This window comes from Lepidochelys olivacea (genome assembly GCF_965140295.1).
Source record: "Lepidochelys olivacea isolate rLepOli2 genome assembly, chromosome: 25".
NCBI lineage: Eukaryota > Metazoa > Chordata > Testudines > Cheloniidae > Lepidochelys > Lepidochelys olivacea.
In genome coordinates this window covers 15,075,061-15,093,653 of record NC_140435.1, presented here as the reverse complement: position 1 = coordinate 15,093,653, position 18,593 = coordinate 15,075,061, and the positions used below count along the sequence as shown (strand labels likewise).

Here is an 18,593-nt window from a genome sequence, read left to right as displayed (position 1 = left end):
CATTCCAACTCGAGTCCCCTTGGAGGGGGGACAAAATCGAGTTGTTTTCCCAACCCCCACCCACCTCCCCACGCTATCTTCAGCTAACCGTGGTTCAAGGGCTCCTGTCTCCCCAAGTTTGAGTTAATGCTACCAAAAAAAAGGGAAAAACCCCAGAAAAATCCACAGGGACTGCTACTTTCTTTCCCGATTCCCCCCTGCGATCATTCATGTTATTTTAAAGTTTATTTGCATCCATACCACCCAAATTTAAAAAAAAAAAAAAAAAAGTAAGATGGAAAATTTGATCTCTCCCCTCCACCCCCCACCCCCTTCTTTCCCACCCCTCCCCCAAAACACACAAAAAAGACTTTTACAGACAAAAAACACATCACGTGGGGTTTTCTATTTGCACAGATCTCCTGACGGGGAAGGAAGAAAAAAACAAATGGACAGGAAAAAGGATTTCTACAGTCTAGGCAACACTAGGTCAGTACTGGCTCAGTCAAGTTATTAATGTCTATAAATATTAGCCCCAAGGCCTGCAAACAGCCATTACCAAGTACTGGATTTTATTTTATTTTTTTTTCTTAATTTTCCTTTTTTAAGTTAAAAAAAACACACAACCAACAGCTGGGTGGAAAAAAAACCTTCTGAAATTAAAAAGTTGGTCTCTACAGCAGAGGGGAAATCTATTTATTTTACCCTCCCTCTTCCATAGAAAATAAAGCAAGCCACCTTTGCTGCTGCAACGAGTCAGAATTAAGTACACACACACACACCCACACACACACCAAAAAAACCCAAACAACCAAAATAATTTTTTTTTTTAAAAAAAAAGAAGGATAGAGCTATTGCATTGTAATTTACAATGCAAAGCAGGGGGTGGGGGTTGAGAATAAACAAACTGGGAGGATGCCCCCAGCATCTCCTCTGAGGGTCCGTAACAGAGATCTCCAAAGCCAGCACAAAGCTGTTACTGGTGGGGGACGGGGGAGAGCTGCCCCGGCACTACTTCACAACTGAGACCTGTAAAGTGCATGTGGGTTCTGCAACCTAACTGTGTGGAGTTGGGACAGGGTTGGATTGGTTTAAAAAAAAATTAAATTACAAAAAAAAAAAAAAACAACCAACAACAGCTGAGCAATGCTACATATAAAGAGGGAAGGAAAAATAAACAGCCCCCAAATTCTGGGATCCCATGTGGCCCAAGCATGCACAGCTGCCCTCTCCACGCCCCCCCCCAAATATATATATATATATATATATAGCGAGCGCCAGGCTCCGAGCCTACAGGGAGCGCTTGCTTGTACTGTGCATGCTTGGGTCTTTCACAGCGAAATGAGCAGCTTTGATAAACCACAGTTCCCCTCTCCCATCCGACGAGCAAGCACTCCGCTCTGCGAAAACGTAGGAAGTCTGGAGCCTGTTGATTCGTCAGACGGACTCCGTTCAGTTTCTCGTGCGTTGGCTTTATTGGTTCGGCGGCGGTGTAAGGCAGGCATGTTAGAGTCCACTTATTATTCAAAACGGGAACAAAACAAAATCCAGTTCGCCAGCTTGAAACTCCAGCGCTTCATCTCCCCGCATCATACGTCTGGGAGAGCTCCCTTCCCCACCCTCATCCCATCCCCTTCCCTCTGAAAAATAAACCAGGAACAAAAATCAAAAGTGGGGCAACCCCTCCACGCTTTTCCGACAGACGTCACCCAGGTCTGCCCCAGGCATCCGGCGAATACAGAGGAGATCCGAGCGATGGGACTGAAGAGACGAGAGTCCTGGCTCTCCCCGGCGGGGTCTGTCCCACCACAGGCCCTGTTCGTTCATATCAGCCTGGGGTGGGGTGGGGCGGGGTGGGGGTGTGTGTGTGTGTCTATGCTACAACAAATTCGGATTTCAGGTCTGCCTTGACTTCAGGCTTCCACACTGAATCCTCGAAGTCTAGGTCCAGGCTGCCTTCGCTAGACACGCTGCTGTTGCTGTTGGTCCGGCTGGACTTGCGATTTGGCAGCCAGTGGTATGGGGCCCGGGCGTCCCGCCGTGCCTTCCGACGCAGCCTCTTCTGCTGCATTAGCAGCTGCAGGCGCTCCACCTTGCAGCGGGTGGCGCGGTTCTCGGTCTGCCGCAGACGGTCACCTGACACCAAAGAGCAATCGGGGGCATGTGTTAGTTTTATGGGTTCACATTTGGAGTCTTGCTTATGTTACCGCAGCTCCCAGGGGCTCCCACCATGATCAGCGCTGTACAGCACATTGCAAAGCCATCAGGGCGGGGGATCTCCCTTGCTAGCTCAATAGATTATTATCCCCATTTTACAGATGAGGAAGGCAGATGCGGAAGTACCCACCCCAGTTTCAGTGGGATTTATGCATGCATCAGCTCCTCAAATGCATAAAGGGGATGGATTCAATGAATAGGGGTCTGGAACAGCTTCTGTATGAGGAGAGATTAATGAGACTGGAACTTTTCAGCTTGGAAAAGAGACGACTGGGGGGGATAGGATAGAGATCTATAAAATCATGACTGGTGTGAAGAAAGTGCATAAAGAAACATTATTTACTCCTTCTCATAACACGAGAACTAGGGGTCACCAAATGAAATTAACAGGCAGCAGATTCTAAAAACAAACAAACAAACAAAAGGAAGTGTTTCTTCACACAACGCAGTCAACCTGTGGAACTCCTTGCCAGAGGATGTTGTGATGGCGAAGACTGTAACAGGTTTCAAAAAGGAGCTAGATAAGTTCATGGAGGACAGGTCCATCAATGGCTATTAGCCAGGGTGGACAAGGATGGTGTCCCTAGCCTGTGTGTGTCAGAAGCTGGAAATGGGCGACAGGGGATGGATCACTTGATGATTCCCTGTTCTGTTCATTCCCTCTGGGGCAGCTGGCATTGGCCACTGTCAGAAGACAGGACACTGGGCTAGACTGACCTTTGGTCTGACCCAGTGTGACCGCTCTTATGTAACTACCGCCCTTCCGCCCCTTTGAAAATACCTGCGGAGGAGAATTGCCCAAATGGCAGAGGTGGGAGTGAAAAACACCTCATGACAATCAAGCATCCCAGTTCGAGAGCACCATTCAACAAAGGATCTACAAGCACTGCGTGAACCAGTAGGCGAGAATTATCCCCTTATCCACAGATGGGGAAACTGAGGCGAGGAGCAGGAACAATTTAAATACTAGACCTGGGAGAGCACTAAAAAGACATGCTAGAGGGAACAATGTTGCCTTTTTTGATCCAATAGGCCTTTTAAAAAGTGTTACAAGGTCATCTGGCAGGTCAGCGGCAGAACTGGGACTAGAACCGAGGAGTCCTGAGTCCCAGCTCCTTGCTACAACCACTGGACGCCATTCCTCTCCCAGGGCTGGGAATAGAACCCAGGAATCCTGGCTCCCAGGCCCCCTGTTCTACTCCCTGGATCCCACCACCTCTGGCAGTCTAAGGAAAGTTCAAATTCTAGCACCTTTCCTACCAGCAGGATCCCAAAGGAGAGGGAGAAGCTGGACCAGGAACTGAGACGGCTTAGGGCAGCAGCTGTGATCAGAAACTCCGGCTGAACTGCCATGCGGTCGGAGGCCATGCACCGAGGACTCCCCTGTCTGGCCATCAGGAGTGATCCCGCCCCAGCGCCGAATGCTTGCTAGCTGCCCCACTCCTAACTGAGTTCCTCTGAACTCCCCCACTCCTTTCAGTCCCTACCCCCCCCCAAAGAATTATTTACCCCTCCCGGAGTACAGGCCAGAAAGCTTCATTCCCAGACATGTCCCAAAATCAACACAAATCTCCCCAATTCACAAGCAGTGTCATGTTTGTTTTATCGCCATGGAAACAGCAGGGGGTTGGGAGAGGAAACATACCCCCTCCCATACACACACCTTCTTCCTTCCTATACCCAAGGATAAATAGAGCATGGTGTGTCTAGGAGGACGGGGGGGGGGGGACGACGGACAGCTGGGAAAGGAGAACCATTTTGTACAGGCCCTTCCAGCTCCCAGCATTCCCCCTCTTCCCGGTGACCCACGCAAAGAGCACCCAGTTTGATCCCTAGTTCTGGCCGTACCAGCCCCCCCCCCATCTCTGCTTCAGCCCCCCAAAATGCCGCTATCCCGGGCCTCCAAGAGGCGGACAGACAGGAGACCGCACAGCAGTGGGGAAGAGCCTGGATCCACAGCCTGGCCTCAGCAGAGCGGGGAGGGGGCTATTAAGACCCCCTCCTTCCCCCAGGCTGGATCCCGCCTCAAAACAGCTTCCGGGGTGGGGTGGGGGGCGCTACGGCCAGTGCCACCCACACCGGAGAAGGCCCCCCAGTGGAAGAGCCCGAAAAGGGTGGTATGGAGGCCACAGAGAGCATGGAGCAGCTCTGCTTCCGGGGAGGAAGGGGTTGGAAGGAGTGGGCAGGGACGCTGCTCAGGTGCTCTTCCTGCAAAGGGAGAGATTGTGCCGGGGCAGAGGTAGGTTTGCTGGGCATTTTAATGTGGGGGGGCTCCCCCTTACTGAGTGGAACAGAAGCCACTGGCTGCTTCCCACCCACTCCTCTGAGCGCCGGGGAGAGGGCGCGCCAGAGAGCGAGCGCCCCGCTTGCTTTAGCAGCGAGTGGGAGGATGAACAATTGCACATTTATAGATATGGGCTTCAGTGCCGGAGAAAGAGGAAAAGAGGATCCCACTCAATAATAAACTTGGCCGTGAAAGCGGCTCTCTCTCCCCCCAGCGCCGGGGGAGGGGAGGGCGCATGTGGCACTAGGTGGGGTGGCGAGAGACAGAGATGGGATTACAGCAGATCGGTTCTGCAGCCTGGCAGACAGGGAACTAGAACCGACGAGGCCCCGAACCACACGGGCTGCGAGCAGACAAGGACGGTCATTGTGTGTGCGCATGGGGGCAGGAAAACGGGCCGGACAGAACCGAGGCACAGAAAATATGGGTTCCCTGTTTCCCCCATTACAAGGAGGGGAATCAGTTCTCCCTGGTCTCTGTGCCTTGGTTTCCCCCCAATCTATGAAGCAGGGGTAGCACTCTTCCAGCTCTAGGGGGAGGGATGTGGCTAGGAGGAGAAGGCTGGACATACTGGTGAGGGGCTCCAAGACTGGATTGTCGGGGCCTGGCGAGAACCTAGAGGCTCCAGAGAGTTAATATTCCTTATCTGTATTGGGGGAGGGCCAGAGGCCCCAGTCCCGTGGTGTTAGGCATTACCCAGACACAACGAGGCTCTCCCGGACCCATGGCATGTCCGATCGCAAGTCATCCACCCCAAACCCCAGATCCAAAGCACACACCTGCTCAGGTTTCTGGGGAGGGGGGTCCCCAGGTGTGATCCATCCCACTTGGCCCCCCCAGCTGTTTTCTGTTGCATGGTCCTGATAGCAGCTCGGCTAAGAACCAGCGGTGCACAGGGAGATAGCTATGCAAGAGAGCCCCGTGGCAGATGGGGAAGGGGGCCCTGAAATCAGTTCCCCTCAGCTACAGCCACACCAAACCCTCTCCCCTGTAGCTACAGCTAAACTGCCCACTGGCGGCAGCTCTTGCCAGAGCCCTCCCACCAGAGATCCCCTCAGCGCCCCCCCGCAGAGACCCTCTCCAAATGCTACTGATGCCTCAGGCCCCCTTGCCGTCCATGGCTGCATCAGTGGGCGGAAAGGCATGCTCGGCATGCACAAGCCTTAAATATTTAGGATCCCCTCTAGGGGGAAAGGGAGGAAAAAAATCCCTGCAGAGATACTAGCCCTGTTTGTCTGGCGTGCGAGCCAGCAGGCGCTGTGGGTAGCCGGCTAAACACAAGCAACAGTGTTGGTTTGTGCCCCTGCCCTCCCCCCCTCGCCCCTTCCCTCCGTGAGAGCTCTCTGAGCGACTTCCCCTGCAGCCAGCAATGCAAAGAGACAGTCTGGGCCAGATCCGTCCTCACACAGCAACGCTACTGTTCCCAGGAGCTCGGGACAGCAGAGTACGTGGCTAGGGGTCACCGGGGCTGGGGTGATTGCTCAGAGAGAAATGGAGAGCTGCCCCCACTCCCTCCAGCCCCTACCCACAGATATGTCAGCTGCAAACATGTCTGAGCCAGGTTCTAACACAGGGCAGAAGGGATTTGCAGGGTGAGGGCGTCTATGAACCTTGTTATTAAACCCCCAGGGTGGAGGAGGTGGAGCATCTGTCTCCCCTCTCTCACACGCTAGAGTTTCACACCCATGCCAGAACCTGTGCCAGATCCTGCACTGGGGCTGAGCAGGCTCTGGAGAAGCCCAGTTAAAAGGGTCCTAGGCCATGATGCAGCTACCAGGCTTTATAGCCCATTTCAGACTGGGCTATAAAGTCCATATAGCCCTATAAAACCCTATATAACCCTTGTCCATCCTGGAAGAAGTTGCTACATCGGGAGCAGGACGAACGGGTGACTACATGTTAAATCTGCCCCATCCCTCCCCCCCTTTTTTTTTGCTGGTCAAACACTATTTCACCTTGTGGCGTAGATGGGACCACTGTCCCTCAGTTGCATGCAGACCCACGCGGATGCCAGCATTTCTATAGAGTGGACAGGTCCTTGGAAACCAGCTCAGCCTCAGAGTAGCACTGCCACCTCTGAGACACAGAAAACCCAGCCAACCCCGAGGGGCCCCCTTAATGTCCGCCACCCTGCTCCTTAGCCCTCCCTGCTGGCGAGCCCCGGCTCTGTCCCGCTTCCCGGGCAAGGTGGTGCCAAGAGGAGCCACCGGGGTTGGGCCGGTTGAGGGCCGAGCACGCAGAATGGGACCCGGCCGTGCTCCCAGCCACGTGACGTGAAAAGCAGCCGCAAGATGGCTGGGTGGCCGTGCAGCACGCAGGCGCCATGGGCCCCAGCGAGAAAGAACCCACCCTACTGTATCTTTTCACCAGCAAGGACAGTGCAAAAGCAGCTGGGGAAGGGGGGGCGGGGGAGAGAAAACGAGAGACTGGGCAGCCCCGAGTCCTCCAGCAGCAGCCATGTTTCAAGATGGCTGCCGTGGCCTAGTTCCCATCCCACCGGGCCTCGCTCAGGCTCTCTGGGAGCGCTTGCACGCGACGTTCGGGCCCCAGCGAGCTCTTGTTTGCATTGGCTGAGAGGCAAAGACCCAGTGGGCGGGAGGGGGGGATGGACGCAAAGAATCACATTTGCACGGCACACCACTATGCGGCCCCCGCCTGGGCTTCAGAAACGCGAGTGACTTCCAGTTTCAGTTCTTTTCTTTAAGCAAATTGTTGCAGAGAAGGAACCTCGGGGCGGCCAGGAGTCCCGGCTCCCTTCCTGCTTCGAGCAGTGCAGGTGTACAAAGGGGAGCGACTGCTGGGGGGGGAGCGGGAGGAGAGACGCTACCTTCCACGCCTGAGCGAGTGCGTCTCAGACACACCCTATCCGCCGAGCCCCTCCCTTCCACCCAGCACCCCCTCCTGCCCCAGTTTCAAACCCCTACTGGGAAGAGGAGAGAGGGCTGTTCCCACAGCCCCCGCCTGTCCCCCCCAACACAGATCATCTCCAGCAGAGAACCAGCCATTTCCTACTCTAACCATTCATGGGGCTTTGCAATGTGTGTGCGTGGGCTTAAAGGGGGTCCCAGAGTCAATAGCTTTACAAAAGCTTCCTCCACCCTTGGGTACCGATGGAGGGTGAATTAAATGGGGTGGGGGGAGGAGTTGGGTTCCCACCCCCCCACAATCACACGCAGAGTTTAAGCAGCACCGATCGGGGGGGCATGGGAAGAGGCTGGAAGCAAGGTGTGCAATGTTATTTCAAAACCAATCAGTGAAAGGTCCATGACCCCTCCCAAACCCTAGGAACGGGGTGGGAGGGGGGGGCAGCTGGAGTCGGCTTCCTGCAGGGCTCAGCACATCTCCAGCCCCTGGAGCAGGGCCTTTGTTGTTGCCTCTCCCCCCCACCGCCTTACCCCCTTCTTTTTCTTCTTCTTCTTCTTCTCTCTCTCTCCCTCCCCCTCAGTTTCTTTTCTGCAGCGCCCACCTCCCTGCGCCGGAGCCAAGTGAACAAACAGAGCGGGGAAGCTGGGGTGGATGGAATGCAGCTTCCCCCCCGGCCCCAGGCTGCTCTGGGGGGTCGATCCCAGCAAGGGGAGCTTGAAAGGACTTTGAGAGGGGCTGCAGGGGGGAGGAAGCAGCATTGCTCCGAGTGGAGGAGGGGAGCTCACCCAGAGAGGCCTCCCCGGGGATGGCGGAAAAGGAGAACGTAGGAAGGGCTGAAGCCAGAGGCTGGGGTTTGCTAGGCAGCCTGCAGCAGTGAGCTTGGGAAGGCAGGATGGAGGGGAAAGGAAAGGAGAATGGAGAGAGATGGAGGGAGCTCATCTGAGGACGACACCCCCCCCGCACCCCTCAGGTCCCCACAGGCAGAGAGAGACCCCGAATCCTGCCCCGGCCCCAGGGCAAGCAGCCGCCAGCATCTGGGCAGCTCGGAAGCTGGTTGGTTGCCACGTCTCATTTCTCTCTCCCCTGCCAAGAGACACTTCCCTATGAGGGAGGGCAGCTGCCCGTCTCACATGCCGGTGACGTCCCCGGGCGCAAGAATCCTGCTAAGCCCTGTTCGGCGGCTCCGGCGTCATGAAAGGAAGAACAAGGAGGGGGCGGGAAGGAAAGAAATTAACTTTCTGGGGATGGGAGGGGGCGGCACAGGGCCCAAAGCTCAAGGTGGATAAAGAGCTGCTCCCTGCAGATAAGTGGAGGCCTCCTACACGCATACCCCAGCCGAGCCCTGCCATGGGAACGGGTGGGCGGGGTAGAGACAGGGCCCTGCCTTACCAGCCGCATACACAGCCTCTTACCGACGCTCTGCCCTTGGAGGGACCTCAAAGCCCTTGGCTGGCAGCGCATGGGTTTGGCCGCAGGAGCCACCCCACCCCCACCCATGTGTGATGTCAGGAAACGGTCCCACACTGGGGGGAAACCGAGGCACAGAGAGGGCGAGCCTCTTGGCCATTGTGAGCCATCAGCGCAGCTCGGAATGGAATCCAGGAGTCCTGACTCCCAGTCTCCTGCTCTAACCACTGGACCCTATTCCACTCCCGGAGCTGGGGATAGAACTCAAGAGTCCTGACTCCCAACCCTGTGCTCTGATCACTAGACCCCACTGCCTCCACGCAGGTGCCTGGACAGACTATGCCAATGGCTTGTCTGCGACAGCTGCAAGGCTCATGAACTTCTGCAGAGGTGGCAAACTGGATTGGGGCTGGGGGCACACGTCTGACTTCTAGGATCCTGCGTAATCGAGGGCAGATGCGAAGTCCTATCCAGGCAGATGTCTGGCTGGAGTCCACCTAGAAGCACCCCAAAGCTTGGCGCCCAGACAGAGGGCTCTGCCCCCAGCTGGGAAAGGGCCCAGGGCGAGGGGTGGGAAGTATATTTTCAAGTCTGCCAGGAAGAAAAAGCAGGATTGTTTTGTGTTGACCCCACACACAAACTCTCCCCCCGACTTCTATTTCTGCAGCATGTCCCCAGCCTACAGCTTCCTCAGGGCCAGGCCAAAAATGCCAAACCAGAGGCCAAGTGCTTTCTTCCCCACCCCTCCCCAACCAGCCTCCCTGGCTCTGAATGGGGCCCTTTGTCTCGCCCTGGATTTAGACGGCAAGTGGAGAAGGGGGTGTGCGTGTGTGGCTGCATTGTAGCCGGAACAGAGGCGAGAGCAGCAGGGGACAGACAGGAGAGATTGGAGGGAAAGAAGGAAGTGGGAGGAGATGGTGGCTTGCTGAATGAGATCAGAGGAAGGGATAAAAATCTTTCTGCACCAAGAATTGCTGGGGGGGCGCAGAGTCACCCCCATTCCAGGAGTCCTCCAAAACCCACGCATGCACACCCCAGGCCAAGTTACCCATTGGTAATGCCACCAATCCGAATGGAGTCACAACGCCGGCACAGAACACGGTTCAACAAACATATAGAACATAAAAAAAAACGGCCAGATAATTCTGAGAAGAGTTCAGCCAGCGGCCACAACCGGGGCCAGCGCTTGGTTCCCCCATTTTAAACATCTGAGTAAGTGGGGCAAAAGTTTCCCAAAGGCATTAAGTGCCCCCTGTATACGGAACAGTCCTCAATGTCACCAACTGTGCCAAACAGTGTTGGAGACCTACAATGGGACACGCACGTGTTCCTTCAGAACCATGCCACCAAGCCTCAAGGTCACACCTATGAACACCAACTTATTTATATCACAGCTAACCTGATCAGACTTAGGACCCCTCCCCCCTTAATGGGTGCTGTACACACACACACACAGGTGTTCGCAGCCCCTGCCCTTGAAGAGCTTCCACAATCCTTAGCCAAGATTCTCACAAGTAACTAGAGATTTTTGGGGTGTCCCCCGCCTTCTGACAGGGGACACCTAGTGGCTAGGGCACAACAGTGGGACTCAGGAGACCTGGATTCTATTCCCAGCTCTGCCATGGCCCTGCTGGGTAACCTTGGGCAAGACTCTGGGCCTCAGTTTCCCCATCTCTGAAGGGTAGGGGGAGATCATAAAACCGACATCCTTTGTAAGGCACTCTGAGATCTACGGATTAAAAGTGCTAGGTAGTATAACAGAGGGGCCTGATTTGCAAAGGGTACTTTTTGAAGATCAGACCATGTTGGAGTCCCAAAATTCACCAGTGAAAATCTTGGCTCTTCATTTTAAGTCTTAGGTTTTAAAATTTTATTTTATTTTCAATGCCAGGACTAGTTTCCCCATCCCCCTGAGTCCAATTCACCAAACAGGAAGCAAAATTGACAGTCTCTTCTTTCGGTGACATTATTTGGCAGCTTTTAGAACCCCATTTGAGTAATCAGCCAACTATAGCCCCTGCCCATTGAATGGGTTAACACAAGCCCTGTGGTTTTCTACATTAACTCACTGGGGCACACACACCCCCTACTAGGGTTGAAGGGGAAAGGTAAACACACAGATAAGAAACAGGTAATAGGTTTGCAAATTCCTCAGGGAATCACTGAGCGCCTTGCACGCCTTAACTGCATGGATGAGATGCAAATTGGGGGCAAAGAGATTTTTCTTTTCTTTTCTTTTTTTTTTTTTTTTTTTTTTTAAAAGAGGAGAGAAACTTGCACATTAAATGCATAGCCCCCAGCTTGCCCACTGGAGGGTGAGAGCATTGATACTGGGTCCCTCCAATGGGGCGATTCTGCATCACTCCAAATCAGTATGTAGCCAAGAAAGCATAGGCATGACAGTACATTTTAATAGGCAAATCACAAGCAGAGGACCTAAAGATAATAGCATTGTAAGATCGTCAGGGCAGGGACCTTCCATTTCTATAGGGCCAGACCCTCACTGGTATTTTGGCCCCTAGCTTCCATTGAAATCAAGGAATTAGGACCCTAAACACCTTTGAGCATGTGGGCTATTGTGCCTAGCACACGGTGTAAACAGAGCGCCCTATCACACACCCAGCCCCCCCAAGACAATCAACAGCCTCCATTGGTTTAATTATTCTGCTGTTAAGCCTTCTGCAGTCTTTACAGACACTGGGGGGGTCCTATGCGAAGAGGCTTTTGGAACAAGATGGCAAAGGGCCAGTCATTAAAATAAATAAATAAGCAAACAAACAGGCTCTTTACTCTGCAGCAGAGGGTGGAGTCTGAGCACAGGCAGCTCTACCAGGGGAGTTAACCCTTGGCTAGAAGTGCTGGGGTTTCACCCAGAACCAGGCTCAATCTCTCGGCCTTCTTTCGGCGAAGGGCAAATCGTGGTACTTGGGAACACTCGGCTTTTCACCCTCCCCCTTCGCTGCCCCCCCTTCCCCGCCAGTTGGCTGGAAGCCCCATCAGGACAGTTACAGAACAAAGAGGCAGACGGAACCGGATACACAGAGGAAGTGAATCGGAGCAAGCAAATCCCAGCTAGGGACCCAGCCTCCTTCCTTCCCACCCCATCACCCACACTTCCTCTGTCGTCAGCAGGGGCCCTGCAGCCCATCAAGAACCTAGGCCTGGGGAGAAAGAAATGCAAAAGCCCCCCCCCCACTCCTCCTTCTGAGCGCCGCACTAAGATGATCAGCAGAACCATCCTCCTGCCTCTGATGGCCTTTAACTTTCACTCAGCTGCGCCTCTGTCCACACACCACTGAAATCAATGGGGTGCCAGGACCCAGCCAGCACTCTCAGCATCACACCTGTCTTGGGCCCGTGGTGGGCCTGGTCCAGCCTAGTTGCCATGGACATGTCACAGCTTCCCCAACAACGAGGCCTGCGGCAAGCGGCAAAGCCATAGCTCAGCCAACAGGGACAAGCAAACAGCCACAGGGCCACATGCGGGGGTCACGGGGCGGGACTCACCACTGGGCTTGCACATCCTGATTTGGCTCTGGCACTGGACCACGGAGTGCAGGGGCTGCGAGGCCATGGCGGTCGCGGACGTCAGTTTCTCTGAGGTAGTTTTGCTGGCGGGGTCCGGGGAGGGCGGGGGCGAGGAGGGGGCGCACTGCGTCTGGCACCGCAGCTGCGTCAGGGACTGAGGCATGCCCTGGTAGTGCCGCGTGGCGCTCAGGAGGTCATTGAGGATCTGAAGGATGGTGCCGATATCACGCCGGGGCCGCCCGCTGCTGTCCTGGCAGTTGGGGTGCAAAGTGCCTGCAGGGGAGAAGAGTCAGGGGGAGGGGGAGGAAAAGGGTCAGGGGGGATGCGTCATGCCAGGCTGCCTGTAGGGGATGCTTGGGGGGCAGTAGCTGAGCCCTACCCTTGGCACACTCTGTCCCACCCCTCAGTGGCTCCCCATAAGCATCTTTGTGTTCTGGGGCAGGTCACAGTGCAGGGCCCTGGGTCGAGGGGGTCAATGCACTGAATCTCCCAGGAAGGCTGGCAGCCAAAGCTGGCACGAGCCCCCATCCCAGGCAGGATGCTGAGGTAGGAAGAGACGCATCAAACTCAGCTCTCATTAGCCACCAAAAGTTGCCCTCACTTGGCAACAGCTTCTGGTTACCACGCCAACCAACCTGGGCCTTGGTCCAGCCCTGGTTCTCCCCTCCCCATTGTTCTGCACAAGCAGCATGAAAAAAAGACAGTCTCCAATTCCCCAGCCACACACACCGGTGCTTGCCAATGGCATCGCACCGGAACTGGTGAGAGGAGAATTGAGCCCACAGTCCCCTGGGCTCTCAACGTACCGGAGAAGGTCCCTGAGAAGACCCCAGGAGCGTGGTTAACGAAGCTCTCTATGACTGCGCCAGGCTTGCGGGATCGGCTTGTTGGGGCTGGGTTGCTGCTGGCAGAATTGTTACTCCGGGTGCTACAGTCCACCTGGCAAGTGGCAGGAAAGAGAGACGCTTATTAGCCATTAGAAGCAAACAGACACTAATGGACCTGAAGGCTCCCACTAACCTGCAGCCACAGGGGCAGACCCTAGGTTGACGGGTGGCTGGGGGAAAAAGTCCCACATCCAAACTCCAAAGTTGCAATCTTATTTCCTTGGCCAGCATAAGGCGTGAGGTTTCCCTCAACCCTTTGGGACAAGGCAGTACCCACACCCACGCAGGGCGATCCCATAATCATCATTGTCCCTCGATCTTAACTAGTGCTTGTCACCCACAGATCTCAAAGCACTTTACAAAGGAGGGCAGCATCATTATCCCCATTTTACAGATGGGGAAACTGAGGTACAGGGCACTGAAGCAACTTGCTCACCCAGCAGTGGCAGAGCCAGGAACAGAACCCAGATCTTCTGCATGCCAGTCCAATGCTATATCAACTAGGCCATGCAGTCACAGGGCACTTCCAAAAGCAATACCAGAAATCAGCCAGGTTTCAAACCTGCCATTGGCCAAGCCCCGTTCAAAACCATTCACAGTGAAGAAAAAGGATTTAGAGGGCATCTTCATTGCTAACACCTGCCTTACGTTTGGGTCTTGAGCCTCCAAGACCCATGAACCCATTTGGGCCAAGACACCTACTCACTTGGAAGGGAGCATGGTCTAGTGGTTAGGGCACGAGAAGACCTGGGATCTACTCCCGGCTCTGCTGCAAAACCTTGAGTAAGTTGCTTTCCCTTATCTGTGCCTCAGTTTACCCACCTGTGAAATGGTGATAATGTGGCTGCCTGCCTTTGGGAAGTGCTTGGCAATGAAAGATGCCAGTCAAGGATTATGATGAGTCTGATAAGCAGTGATCCTACTTTGAGACCTGAGGGCTGCTGGATATTTCCTCCCATGGCAGGCTGGGGTTTTCCTTGGATTATAAGCATTTTGCAGTCAAAGCACAAGAGGCAGTACACAGACCAGACTGGAGAGCGTCTCTCACACAGGGAAACGCTCTCCCTCGACACCCCCTACCAAAATCTAAAGCAGGAGACCTTTGCCTTACGCTTTGCAATAAAAAGAGAATACTATGCCTTTTTCTGGCACCATTTGCCTCAGGATCTCACAGCATTTGGAAAAATGTAACAAGGCCTCACAACACCCTCGTTTTATAGATGGGGAAACTGAGGCACAGCGTTGGGCTGTGACCGGTCAGTGGCAGGAGTGGAAATAGACAGGTTCTTGTTCTAACCACTAAAGAAAAGACACCTTCCAGACCCAGGACTAGAACCCAGGAGTCTGGAGGCCCAGCTCCCTCCTTTTCTCTCCCCACCTGATTTATTTTTTAAAGCCAGACTCACCTCTGAGCAGGAGGAGACGACGCTGCTGTTAACTGTTTGCGTGCTGGCCCCGTGTGACCGGAACATCCCGGCTGTGACAGGGGCCGGGTGGGCGGCGTTACAGTACATGGGCGTGGCCTGTGCCGAGGGGGCGGGGCTGGGGGCGGGGCTCTGCTGGCAGGTGGGCACCACTGGGATGCGGGCGAAGTTGGAGCTGCTCCCTCCATGAAGCGTCCTGCACTGGGGGGTGGGGCCGGCCGCTGCCCCGGGCTCCCCCCGGCTGGCGATGACGTGCCGATGCTGGAGCTGCCCTCCGCTCTGCTGAGCCGCCAGCTGGAGCTGCACGAACATCATGTGGTCGCCGACCCGCAGGGCTAGCGTCAGGGGGGACCTTCCTGACAGGAAGTCATTGACCTGAGCAGAGGAGAGGAGTTAGGGTCACAGTCTCAATCGCGGTGCAGCAGCTTTGGGTGAGGTGGGGGCACCAGCAGAGTCCGACCCACTGCAAAGGGGCAGCAGAACGGTCCCCGGTGCAACCGGTTCCAAGATATGGGGGCGAGAAACAGGACAGGACAGCTCGGGGTTGCTTTGACTTTGCCAAGTGGCGCTGCCTTCTCTCCATTGCCCAGCTGTGCCCCTCTGGCCCCCCGATTCAGTGAAGGAACAGGAGTCCTAGAGGGGGGCACCCATGGGCTTCCCCTGAGTAGACTGATCACAGGACTGGGGGGGGGACGATGGACGGGGGGGGTAGGATATGAAAGGTTGCTTTGATCATTTAGGGGTAGGGAGCTGGATTTGTGCTTCTGGGGTAGGTACTTGGCCCAGAAGCCATTAACCACCCCCTTCCCCCCCCACACACACCCCCAGTCTGTATCCCACTCTTCCCCCACCATGATCTCACCCCCCATGCCCACACTGTCTTCTCCCAGCCCACATACAGAAGGGCTGCGTTCCCTGCAGCAGGGCAATGAACCCGGAAGGAGCCTGCAGCCATCCCAGAGCGACATGGGCATCAGCACCCGGAGAGCTCCCACGACTGCTGACTGAGCAGAAGCAGGAAAGGGGGAGCGTGCCAAGAGCCCAGCAGGGTGGGGGCAGCTGCCTTGGATAGGCAGGGGCCACGTCGGGGCTACAACTGAGAAGCCAGGCCTTATAGAAGAGGGACCCCCTTGCTCCTTAGGAGTTTCTAGCTGTAAGGTCCTCCCAGATCCCCGGAACTCCAGTAGGACACCAGGCAGAGGGGTGCAGGGGGTGGGAGGGAACCCTGATGGGTTAAAGCTCAGAACCCTCAGGACTCGCCTACCACATCTCATCCTTGCGTGACCCGTGGTGCCAGGGGAGCAACTGACGGAGGTGGTTTTTACAAAAAAAAAAACAGGGGAGGGTCGCCACCCCACCCTAGTGATAAACCTGCCCACACAGCCGCTCCCCGCAGTGCACAGGAGGAGATTAACCAGAGCCGGGTGGGGGGAAGCGGGACAAGGTCCAGCAGCGGGGGCTGGAATCCACCCTCTGACATACTCTTCATGGCTCTTACTGTGGACGCTTTCTGCCCACCCCCACCCCAGTGACACAGGCACCCCTTTTCATTTGCACAGCTGTGCATTTGCATTTCCCTATAGCCTGAAAGAGGCTTCTCTTCCCCGGCGAGTCTAGCATCTGCCAAGCCCGCTGCACCTGAGACAGTGGCAGGGGACGGAGACAATGCCAAGAAAAGTCACCTGACTCCCTCCTTTCCAAGGAGGTCACAGCCAATGCTAAGGGGTCACCCCCATTTTCCCTGCTCCTCGCCCCATCTGGAGCGATAGCAGCCCTTCCAGGCGCTGTAATATGAGTTGGCTGGCATGTCCAGACCTCCCACTACAAAGCACTAAGTAAGGATCAGAGGGGCTACATCCCTCCAGCCCAAGGGGCTAAGCACACTTCTTTCATGGCTAGGACTTGGGGCCAGTCCCTCAGCGGACTACTTGCCCTGTTCAATCACTGGATAAACCCAGTTTCTGGGCATGGGGGCCCATCTCACACACCCGTGAAACAAAGGCAGATGACACATTAGATCTTTAAAAGGGGAAAGGAAACATCTGGGTCTCCCATGTTATGGAGGCTCTCACATAAGACACCCAGGACTGGACTGTCTTCCAGAGATGCTGAGCACCTACAAGCACACCCAATGTCAACGTGAACTGCCAGGGCCCAACACCCATGGTGGGGGTATCAACTCTGGGGGACCAGAAACAGACACCCAGACAATTCAGTGGCCATTTCTGAGTTAGATCTTTGGGTCCCAGGGCTGCATTGGAGCCAAATCCCTGCACAGTGACTTAGTCGAGAGGGAAACAGCCACAGAAGGATTGCAAAGAAGTACCCACTGAACTATCAGAAGACTCCTGGAGAGGTAGTTGGGATTTCACAGCATCTCTTTCTCGTTCACTGCCCCAGCCGGAGGGGGATGCTGGGAAGAAGGGGAATTCCCCCAGCAGCTGGAGATCTCCAGCGGGACCTTTAACCAGGAAGGCCAAGCCCAGGGGGAAAACCCACTGTGGATTTCACACTCAGGAATTTTCCTCCATCTGGGGCTCAGCACAACATATACCACCTTGCCCCAGCTCTATCCAATCTCCTGCTAGCTTGGCCCTCGTTAACCTGAAGGCTCATGAGCAGGACCGAGGAAATCCAAGCTCTCTATGTATCAAACTGCAGCCTGCCCCACATAGCACTTGGTGTCTGGGCACCCTCAACAAGGTCCGGCAGTTCAGGAGGGGCACTCCCCTCCTCCCCCCACGTTGCCTTGTGATGTATTTCCCACCCCAATGAGCAAGGCTGCAGGAAGTGGAGGGGCCTCTGGCGTTTGAGCTGGGGATGGGGGAAGAAGTCAGCACTTGGGGGGGAAAGAGGGAAACACGCATCTGCTGAACCCTTGGACCACTCACCGGGGGAGGGCGCGGCCAGAGACATTAATCTCCCTCATCGCTGATCAGATTCCATGGAGTCAGGTGACCAGGAAGGGGAGGAAAGAGAGACAGAGGGAGGCTGGAGGGGCATCACTGAGTATGTCACCGCAGAGCCCCCACCTTGGGGAGCCGTTGCAGTGGCATGAGAAGGGAGGCCGGCCATACAGACCCAGCTGGGGTGGGAGGCCCATGCAGTCCCTCCCACCCCACAGGGGTAAAGTCACTCCGCCAACAGGATCCTTGCTGAACGGGGCTCCCCCGAAGCCCTGCCAGCTCTCACGCTCTGCCCACCCAGCAGCCGTCACCTACGAGCCGTTAGTCACCCTTTCCCAGCTCCCCCTACACGCACCCCTGACCTTTCTGCAGCCAAGACCACCGGTGTGGCGTGTCACTCGCTGAGGGCGACCACAGAGTGCTTTCTCAGGGAGCCCCCACCCCCCAACCCTGTATCATGCTCTGTGCGAAGAAGGGGGAAGAGCCTCACGCCCCCCATCCCCGCCCGTGCAGATCCCGCAACAGAGGTTACCGCGGCCCACGGCAGAGAGGCAGGAAAACCGTGCAGAGCGGGCGAGGAGGGGGGCCAGGAGCCAGTCTGAAGCTCCTGCGATACCCACAGCTCCGCTGCCGGACAAGAGAAGTGAAGAGATGGGGGAGCCTTTCCCTGAGCATGGGGGGCACTTCTGCCCCCTCCCCCGGAGCAGAGCCACCAAGTCACGCAGAGCAAGGCAGGGTGAAGCAGCCCCGCCAGGCGAGCGTGTGGCCAGGGACCGGCAGCGACTCAGGAAGGTGACTAGAGGACAGCGAGGGGGCAGGCGAGGACACCCGCCCCCCAGCGCAGTGCTCCGGGGGCGGGTGGGCCCCTCTGCAGCGTGACTCAGGCAAGAGCACACAGTGAAAAAGGCCACTGCGAGGCAGAGCACCTCCACGCCCCCCCCAAAACACCTACAACGGGGAGGGGAGAGGAGTTTGTCACCCTCCCCCATCTCCCCCCCACCCCACAGGCTCAGAGAGTGGCAGATGATGGAGCAGCTGGGAGGAGAGGGGAGCAAGGACTCCCATGAAAAGCACGGGATGCCCAAATCATAGGGAG

At 55.8% G+C, this 18,593-nt stretch overlaps 1 protein-coding gene across 3 annotated transcripts in view; it reads right to left on the bottom strand.

Annotated features, from left to right (window-relative positions):
- Positions 1 to 335: 335 nt before the first annotated feature.
- The window catches only part of MIDN (midnolin), a 31,803-nt gene continuing 13,545 nt past the window's right edge, over positions 336 to 18,593 (bottom strand). For all 3 annotated transcript variants that reach the window (XM_084614406.1, XM_084614407.1, XM_084614405.1), the window contains exons 5-8: positions 14,574 to 14,966; positions 13,087 to 13,219; positions 12,260 to 12,553; positions 336 to 2,115 (exon numbers count right to left, since the gene is read on the bottom strand). In XM_084614406.1, coding sequence (XP_084470532.1) covers positions 1,853 to 2,115; positions 12,260 to 12,553; positions 13,087 to 13,219; positions 14,574 to 14,966 — 1,083 coding nt within the window. In that variant the 3' untranslated portion in view covers positions 336 to 1,852. The remainder of the gene's footprint in view (positions 2,116 to 12,259; positions 12,554 to 13,086; positions 13,220 to 14,573; positions 14,967 to 18,593) is intronic.